General features: G+C 38.8%; 1 protein-coding gene and 1 long non-coding RNA gene across 2 annotated transcripts; one reads left to right on the top strand and one right to left on the bottom strand.

The window, feature by feature from the left end:
* Window positions 1-121: 121 nt before the first annotated feature.
* Window positions 122-7,956, bottom strand: LOC122835353 (vasopressin V2 receptor-like). The gene is made up of 7 exons (XM_044124374.1): window positions 7,826-7,956; window positions 5,181-5,463; window positions 4,456-4,701; window positions 3,615-3,761; window positions 3,285-3,549; window positions 2,764-2,949; window positions 122-1,236 (listed from the first exon to the last, which is right to left on the bottom strand). The coding sequence occupies exons 2-7, from the start codon at window positions 5,448-5,450 to the stop codon at window positions 1,052-1,054; spliced, it is 1,299 nt and encodes a 432-aa protein (XP_043980309.1). The 5' UTR covers window positions 5,451-5,463; window positions 7,826-7,956; the 3' UTR covers window positions 122-1,051.
* LOC122835356 lies at window positions 5,383-7,270 on the top strand. Its single transcript, XR_006371299.1, has 3 exons — window positions 5,383-5,472; window positions 5,711-5,993; window positions 6,924-7,270. It is a non-coding gene; the product is annotated as an uncharacterized LOC122835356 (long non-coding RNA).
* Window positions 7,957-9,292: the final 1,336 nt, after the last annotated feature.

Below are 9,292 nucleotides of genomic sequence, written 5' to 3'. Positions count from 1 at the left end.
TGAACAGTTATTAAAATGAGTATCTGTTCCCATTGGGTCTACATATAAACTCAAAGAACAGGTCTGAGTGGATGTTTACATTTGTGCATGTTTTTAAACTGTTTTTTATTTTTAACAATCATACTTGGTCAAATGTTTGACTTTATGCATTTTCATATAGGGTCAAAAGACCCATTCTTTTATCCACTGATTAGCTGAATCTTCTTTTTTACACAAGTTGCAGAGAAATCATTGGGCTACCTAATCTAATCCCTGTTTCTGTGAAAATATTGTGACATTCCACTGTGGGAATCTCACATAAATCAACTTCAAAAATAGAATAGAAACTAGGTTTCATCTTTCCAACAGCTTTGACTTTTCTCTAGGTGGATTTTCAACATTCCACACCTTGTAACATGTCACAAAAACAACTTTGATAAATTCACATAGCAGGGAAAGGCAACCAAAATCTGCTTTTTCTCCCCTTTATGAAAACGCCTCGTTCTGAACGGCCCAATTCCAATCTTTTCATCCACAAAAAAACCCCACATCTTAACTGATTCAGATACTGTCACATTGTTTTCAAAGCATCTGTTATCTGGTCATGTCGCTTATCTGACTTATCTTACTGATATGAGACGGGGATAATTCTGTACCAGAAGGAACCAGATGCGATAAATTATATCTACTGCATCTGGCAAATGTGATTTACCAGATGTAAACAAGGCCTAAAGACTATGAACTTATGAAAGAAGTCTCTGTCAGTAGCTACGTTTCCATTACAAATGTATGCAAGTCTATTTTGCTATTCTGCTAATGTTGAAAAAAACGATTTCTGTGTTTCCATTAGCTTGTTCAGCCAATAATCACGGCAGCAACTGAGTAAACCTACCACTTCCTGTTATCTTCATCGTTTTCGCCAGTAGTAACGTCTAGCAGTTGATCACGTGACAACGGTCTTCATGTGCGCATGCGGGGCGCCGTTGGGGACGTCAACGGTTCTCACACAGAAGACTGATTTAATTCTGTGAGAGGTGATTAACTCGGCCGCTGACTGAGGTGTGTTGGACCGTCAGGAGTTGGAGGTGTGAGTGGCCGTGGAGTCGTTGGGGAAAGAGCCTCGTCGATGCGGATCCTTCCGGCAGAACAGCAGCAGCCGCAGTTCCGGAGAGACGCTGCTGGAAAAGGCGGAGTAGATCCAGGGATTGGTGCAGGAGTTCAGGCTGGCCAGCAGCATCAGCAGCGTGAACGCTGTGTCTGTAAATATAGAACACTCTCGGTACAGTCAAGGATAGTATAGTAAACGGAAAATGAGAAAACATTTTCTTAAATGAAATAAAAAAAAGACAGCAATCCATATAACTGGAACTATATGGTGTGTTTATAAATCTATTAGCGTTTCCTACAGATCAGAAATAGATTTTTCTTTTAGCCGGAACACAAGCAGTTTACGTCAGCTGTAGACAAATTACGGTACTCTTGGTGGCCCTTACGCTGGTCCGCAAAATGGCGATAGTAAAAATTGGGCGAAAACGAGTTAGTTGTTGTTCAACAATAATTGAATACGTTTTTTAAAAATGGTATCTTCTGTTGAATATTCAATACACTACAGGTTCCTAAAGTGTGGCCAGGGGCCCCTTTGTAGCCCCTAAAATTATTTTGTTCGGCTTCCTAACCACAAGTTTAGAATAGTAAAAATTTGGTTAACAAAAATAAAAACTATTGATGACCCAAAACATTTGGTGAAATACCTTTTTCTTTTAATATGTCAACAGTCCCAAGCCCTTTGAACTCTAATGATTTGATGATTTCATTTAATGTTTTTTTGTAGAGCAAGAAAATAAAATAAAAAAACAACTCATGTTTGTATTTTTGATTAAATAATTTTTGTGGCCCACCAGTAGTTTAAATTTGGACATCACTGCATTACCCAATTGATACATGTGTTATCACAATACAATACTTTGACCGTTTTGAGTTTTGCACCTAAAATTAGCCAAAGTATGAAAAACTATTACTATAACTAATAAAACTAAACTAAACAAAACATTTAACCAATAAAAGCTAGCCAACACAAAAATACTACCGTAATTTCCGGACTATAAGCCGCGACTTTTATCTCAGGCTTTCGCTGGAGCAGAAAAGGTAAGCGTGAGACAGCTGGAATATATCTGTAGAGGAAGACTAATGTAACATCGTGCTTTGTGCATGAATAAAATTAGCTTGAACAGACCCTCATCATGGAGAATGCAAGAAGAATTGCATATGATGCAGCTTTCAAGTTAAAAGCAATCGAGCTGGCCGATAAAGAAGGAAACAGAGCTGCTGCACGTAAACTGAAGACTTCCATGGTTTCAGTGCACAGGAAGAAGAGGATGACGGCTCTCCGTGACTTTTAACCGTATAATATTTAAACCAGTCCTGTTAGTGTTGTTTTGCTATATTGCTGCTGTTCAGAAAGAAAAGCTACGGCATATTATTAAAACTTTAAAAACACCTTTTGTGTACCGTCTTTCTTTGTAAATATCTCATGTTTCAATGTAGGCACATGCGGCTTATACACCAGTGTGGCTTATGTATGTACAAAATGTGTTTCTTTTAAAAATGTAGGGGGGTACGGCTTATAATCAGGTGTGCTCTATAGTCCGGAAATTACGGTAATTAAAACTGAATTAGACAAAGTCTCAACAAAACAAAATTAAATGATTGGAGGAAATGATAGCTTTGGAGAAAATCCAAACCAACTTTAATTTGACAGAATTGGGTTGTTTGGGTCTTCCGTACCTCTCTGAGGCGGGTTGGGGTCCCAGGCGGCCCACAGCTGCACGCTGAAAAACGGGGCCCAGCAGATGGAGTAGACCAGAACAATGACCAGGGTCATCTTCACTGTTTTTGACATGGCAGCGGTCACCTCTCCACCCCTGGCCACTGGGGCTTTGTGGGTGGGTGTGGAGCTAACAGCAGGGGGCGCTGTGGGGTCAGACTGCAGAATATCAACACGTCTAACTTCAAGTTGGAATAATATTCCCTTTTGATGATCAAGTATAAAATAAAGACGGAGGATTTTCTCTAATGCAGACAGGGTAAAACTGTATATCAACAAACTTCTGGCTGAAAATTTGATAAACTAGAATTATTATAAATTTGTATCTGTTGATTTAAGATGAAGTAAAAACAAATAAAATTAGTCTTAATTATTCCATTCATTACCACTATACCTGATAGTTGGTACAGAGTTCTTCTCAATCTTTGTCTCATAAACTTCTGACCAAAAATCAATTATAACTGAACTGAAAGTGTCTCACCAGCACGGCAGGTGTTTGTTTGTGAAGACGCGCTGCCGGACCGGACCGGACTCATCTGGAGGGCCGATCCACCATCAGTGGTGTTGGGACTCCCAGGGTCGTAGAAGGTGAGAGGTGAGACGTAAACCGGCAGGTCAGACCTTCCTCCTTCTCCTCTTCCTCCTCTGCTCTGGCTGTCTTGTCTGGACAGAGGAAGAGGAGTGGGGGACAGGCGGCGCTCTGATCTCCTGTACAAACTCTGATGAATCTCCTTGAAGATGCGCACCTGATGGAGGCGACAGAAGAAAAGTCCAGCGGCGATCATTTTTAAACTTCTCATCTCATCTGTACCTGACAAAAAGTGATGACGAGGACGGGGATGATGAAGATGGCCAGGGTCATCCATGTTACGTAGGCCTTGAGGCCCCAGGATTGGGCAAAGTGTCCCCAACATTCATAAACACCTGGCGCCACTTCAGAACGGGAGAAGATGAAAATCTGCAGGGTGAACAGGTGAGTGGACGTTAATGCGGGTTTATTATGCAAAATTCACATTTTGAACATTTTAAAAACACTCTGACGCTTTTGGGCAAGAAGTTAATGTTTTTTGGTGTCTTGTTTCAAAATCCTCCCAACTGTTAAGTCAGAATCAACTGATTCTGCGCCGTTACCGAGCAACCAAAAGAATCTCAGTCCTGTTACCTAGCAACCCAAGCAGAGTTCCAGCATGTTTCGTCAGCTGGTTTTACCGCTGTATAGCCGTTTGAAATTAACCTCAGAGATTTTCTAGAGAAAACAAGAAAATTTCTGAGTTCCAAAAGCAGAAAGTATTTGAAAATCAGAAATTTCCACATTTTTTCTACAAAATTTTTGAGATTAATCAAAAAAATTATTATTTTCTCTTGCAAATTTTTGGATTTTTCTAACTCAGAAATTTCCAGGTTTTTCTAATACACGTAGTATGAAAGAGCTCATTCTGAAAGGAGCTCTTGATAGCCAGAACTGACCAGACTAGAATCTCATTATCTAAGAAAGATTTTGCACAAAAATTGTAATTAAGATAATTAGGTCTGTTCAGTTTCAAAATACTTTAATAATCTCAAAGTGAAAAGAAACATAATAGATCACTTTTAATTAGTAATAAAAATCCTAATATTTTTTTAACTGCTTTATGTCTCATCCTGCTTGCTACCTGTGGAAAGCTGAGCAGCAGGGAGAAACTCCAGGCCAGCAATATGAGCGTGTTCCAGCGCTTTGTTGCACCACTGCGGTGCGCCTGCAGGGGGCAGCAGATCGCATAGTGGCGATCTACGGTCATGGCCACAATCATGTAGGAAGAGGCGAACATCCCCAGAACCTGGAGGTATTTCACCAGGCGGCACAGGAAGTCTGGGCCCGGAAAGCGCCCCCTGGCGTCCCACACCAGCTGAGGCAACACCTGGTGGACGAAAACCGGAGGGAAAAGGATCAGTGGCGATATATTAGCTTGATCTGTACGCTCATACCAAACCCAAATATGTTGAGAGAAAAAAATATCTTGTCTTTTGTTATTTTGTCTATTGATATATTTTAAATATCAGTATAATAAAGGCAGAATTTGTTGCCTCAATTCTTAAAAATTTTCTGTTCACTGTGATTTCTGCATATTGATGTGGATATAAGCAGGTTTTGAGTGGTACACATACTCTTTTTAACTTTTAAAAATGACTAAAGATCTTCATCCATAATAAACCCCAAATATATACAGTACAGACCAAAGGTTTGGACACACCTTCTAATTGAGTTCAATTAGAAGGTGAGTTCAATTAGAAGGTGTGTCCAAACGTTTGGTCTGTACTGTGTATATATATAGATACTTTATTTTTTAATATATAGTCTGAAATGTTCTGTACCCATTAAAAGTCAGCACGCTTTTACCTGGAACAGCGCCACCACCAGGTCAGCCACACACAGGTTCAGCATGAACTGGTGCAGCGGGCTGTGGTTCTGCCTCCGCCGCAGCAGAACCACCAGAACCAGCCCGTTCCCGACCAGCGCCAGCAACAGGATGATAGCCAGAACCACCACCTCAGCCACGGCCAGCAGGGGGTCCCGCTCCAGCTCAGTGAGGTTGGCAGCCGGCGGGGCCTCGGAAACCTCAGACCAGTGTGTTAACCGGTGGGACTCAGTTACCATGGAGACCGGCATAATGGCTGCCGGGCTGAGAGAGGTAAATAAAAACAGAAATGTAGATCCAGTTGAAACACATGAATTCATTTTATTAATTTTCAAAGGTGATGGAGAACAAAAATACAACATTCCATTTATTAGTGTGGCTCTAATACTCCAGCACTGTCAACCAAAGAAGTGACTCTTCTTTGCACATGAAACTTGTTTACTTCCTGTCTCCTTGTTGCATGAATGAGCTCCCAGCAGCCTGACCGTCTTTCTGTGTTTTTGTTTCTCAGACATTTAGAGCCGCACAGCAAACGAGGTGCCAAGTTTACATCCAACAAGATTTTGCTCAGGACAAACACAAAAACATCGGAGCTGCTGGGCAGCAAATGACCGGTGCATGGTGACTGACCACCAACTGTTCTGCAGCCTGTTTAATAACCACACCAGGTCAAAGGTCGCCTCCTGTCACAAAAGGCCTTGTTATTTTCTCTGGCATGAATGGCTGACAACAGATGACAAATGGGAGCCACTGATTGGGATAATTAACACGCAATAATGCAGAGATGGTGAAAGGTAATCTAACTTTAGGTTAAAGCTTCATCTTAAAGCAGTTTTTAAAACATTTATTGTAAATATTTTCTAGTTTTGTAGAAATTTGGTCTTTTTCTCCATGGCTTTTAACCCAATGTGAGTTTATTCTTAGCCATTTTAAATTCTCTCTATTATATTTATAGTTTTTTTGTTTTTCAAGCTGAATAATCTCACTTTAGAAATTTAAAAAAGCTCAACATTTCATTTAAAATCCTGACCTAACGGAGTTTGACGGGAGAAGTTGTCAGTTTAAATTAATTCATGATGTCCTTCAGAACAGAAACATTAAATGATTAATTAAATCATGAAATAATTATATCTAGTTTTTAAAATAAAATCAGGCACATATGATTCATTCTGTAGTTGATAAAATGTTTCTGTGTTTTTTTCCAGCTATAGAAAAATAGTTACACATTTAAATAATTATTTAATAAGTTATTTATTTATTGCAATTTGGCACTCTTTGCTCTCCATATTTATCTGCAAAGAAAAAAAACCCAATAGAAAATAATGCCATTTTTATTTTTTTCAATCAGCATTTTGATTATTCTTGGTTATCAGGTATTTTTTTTTAATTTGTGCGTTTTTTCGTACTCAGAGTGTCTGTCTGTTTGCAAGTTCAGATAATAGAAGATGAAACAACTCAAACATCTTCAGTCAAGCCTCTTCACAACAATGTTAATATGAAAACATGGACACAATATTAATGCATTTCATACGTATTAGGACTAACTAGTTTGAGTTTGGTAATGTTTTTTTAATTTAAGAATAAAAACAGATGGAAACACCTTTAATGAGCCATTAATGAGATTTTCCTTTAAAACCCTCGAAAGAGAAATCAGATCCGACTTTTTTCTTTTAAAAACATAATAATCAGACATTTTAAACAGAACACGTTTTTATTCTCTACAGACCTGCATATGAACTCAAAAACTAACCAGCTCTTGCAAAGTAAGCTCAACATCCCTCAGCTGCAACTCTTGGAAGGTCAAATTTGAACAGATTTATGTCGGAAAAAGGTATCTGCAGGAATTCTGATCGGGATCTGTGGAGGTTTTTCATTCCTGGCTTGCAGAGAAACTCGAGTCGTCGAGCGTGTTTTGGTTTCCCTGCTGAGCCGAATATAGTGTGACAGAAAAGCTGCTGCTGTGAAGCACCATTAACGCATTTCCAAATCAAACTATGAAACTGAAACCATCTTTGCTTTGGACACAGATAATTCAGGACATTCTCTTCCCTCTGCAGCTGAGCAGAATGGATGTGAGGCATTAAAGTGATTTGTTGACATCAGTCAGAAGTCTGGACACCTGCTGTTCTGCAATTCTTCTGTTTAAAAGTCAAGAGGAAAAGAAAAAGTTGATCAATTTGCATCTTTTTCTGCTTCAGTTTTACTTTAATTAATCCGAGTGGCGTTAATGAATCACACTTACACAAGTCTTACACAATCTTATCAAGTCTTTTTGGTCTAGTTTCTGGTGTAAATATCTTAGTAACTTTTCAGCAAGATGTGGAGTTTGTTTTCAGTCAATAATTCCTCAATATTGATGAAAAAGTACTAGTTCTACTGGCAGATAATTTCACTTATAACAAGACATTTTCTAAATTTATAAGTGCATTTAGAATTGTTCATCAGTAATTAAGAAATTATTGACTCAAAACAAGCTGCTATATATTGCTGAAACGTTAGTTTTGTCTTATTTCAAGTGCAGCAAGATATTTACACAAGACACCAGACCAAAAATACTTGGTAAAATTGTGTTTTTGCAGTGAAGCTTAACAGAGTCCCAGATTTAGTTGAGAAGGTTCAGACTTACTGAGCTCTTCCTCAGCGTCCTGTGAAGCGTCTTCAGGAGTCAGGACAACCTGATCTGCTGCTGCTGCTGCTGCTGCTGCACAAAAACGCTGCATCCATGCTGCGCCTGCTGCATGTGTGCGTGCTTTCCATCCCTGGTGACCTCTGCTGCTCACGCTAGCCCCGGCTCCTGTTTTCATCCCCTCCCTCTTCAGCATCCCTCTCTTTCCTCTGCTCTGCCCCCTTCTGCATTCACCAGGAGGAGAAAAGAGGGGCTGTGGAAGTGGGCAGAGCGTCCATGAAAGGACAACTGATATAATTTCCAGCTGATTGTTTAGATTAAGCGCACGCTGCTGTTGGTGCCACTTTGATCCCCCATTAATGCAGAGCAGCAGCAGATCAAAGAGCTTTCATACATGCACAATGAACCGACATGAGTACGTGTCCACTTGCATCACCTGCCGACTGATGCTGCGTTCCAGTTGTACCCTGAGCTGGGAAATTTCTAATTTCCTGTTGCAAAAAAATCAACTGGATCGCCCTGCAAAGTCAGTCAACTGTAACTGCAGTTACGACTTGTAATTCTTCACTCCAGTAGCGCCAAGTCAGGGCAAATGTTGTCTCAAGCACTTTACAAAAAAAAATTAATTTAATTCAATCACATGAACTTTCCAATTGAGCCTGTCGAATGCCAAGCCTGATTTAACAGCATGATGGCATATTGGGCCTATTGTGAATAGAAAATAAAAATAAATAGTAAATTTTTGCCAAAAACCTTAGAAATTTGTAGACAAAAACAGAAAAATGTTTAAACTCCAAAAGTTGAAAATTTGTGAGAAAAAACTCAAAACATTTTAGAGACATTGCAGAAATTTTCTAAAAATATATTTTCAAAAAATTTAAAATTTACAATAAAATACTCAAAAAAATCTGTTTTTTCTAGATTAATCTCAAAATTTCAGATTTTTTTCTATCAAATTTTCAACTTTTCAAATTCAGAAAATTTACATTTTGTCAAGAAAATTTCTGAGATTAATTTGAAAATGTTTATGTTTTCTAGAAATTTTTTTTAGATTAATCTAAAAATGTCTTAGTTTATTGGTGGAAATTTTTTTTTCAATTTACAAAGGGAGTAGTATACTCTCCGGTAACAGTACTCTTAATTATTGTTAAAAAAATTCTGAATTTCTTCCTACAGTTTATTGCAAGTGAGGCCATATTGAAAAGGAAAACCTGCGGTACAGGTTGTAGCTGGGCATAGTGGGAGTTGTTCCCAGTGGGAAATCTGACTTCGGAGGGCGTTCCAGTTGAATTTTCTGACAATTCAGAATTTCCCAGTTCCAACTACGACTGGAAGGCAGTATAAGACTGACTTAATGTTTCAAAATGGCTGCTCCTAGGATGAACACTAGTAAGATTTGGTTGAAACTTTTTTATTATTCAAGTAATAGCGTCTCTTAAATTGAGCTAATTAAAAGTGGAGTTTGCT

Source organism: Gambusia affinis, linkage group LG01 (genome assembly GCF_019740435.1).
Source record: "Gambusia affinis linkage group LG01, SWU_Gaff_1.0, whole genome shotgun sequence".
NCBI classification, from domain to species: Eukaryota; Metazoa; Chordata; class Actinopteri; order Cyprinodontiformes; family Poeciliidae; genus Gambusia; species Gambusia affinis.
Note: the sequence above shows the minus strand (reverse complement) of the source record. Positions and strands in the feature narration are given on the sequence as shown.

Bases quoted from the DNA above. Each gene is read 5' to 3' on its own strand.
- LOC122835353 (XM_044124374.1), bottom strand. From the start codon at position 5,450: ATGCCGGTCTCCATGGTAACTGAGTCCCACCGGTTAACACACTGGTCT. The intron at 2,950-3,284 runs GTGAGACACTTT...CTGACCCCACAG, and splicing joins AACAAACACCTGCCGTGCTG to CGCCCCCTGCTGTTAGCTCC. The intron at 1,237-2,763 runs GTACGGAAGACC...CTATATTTACAG, and splicing joins CCCCAACCCGCCTCAGAGAG to ACACAGCGTTCACGCTGCTG.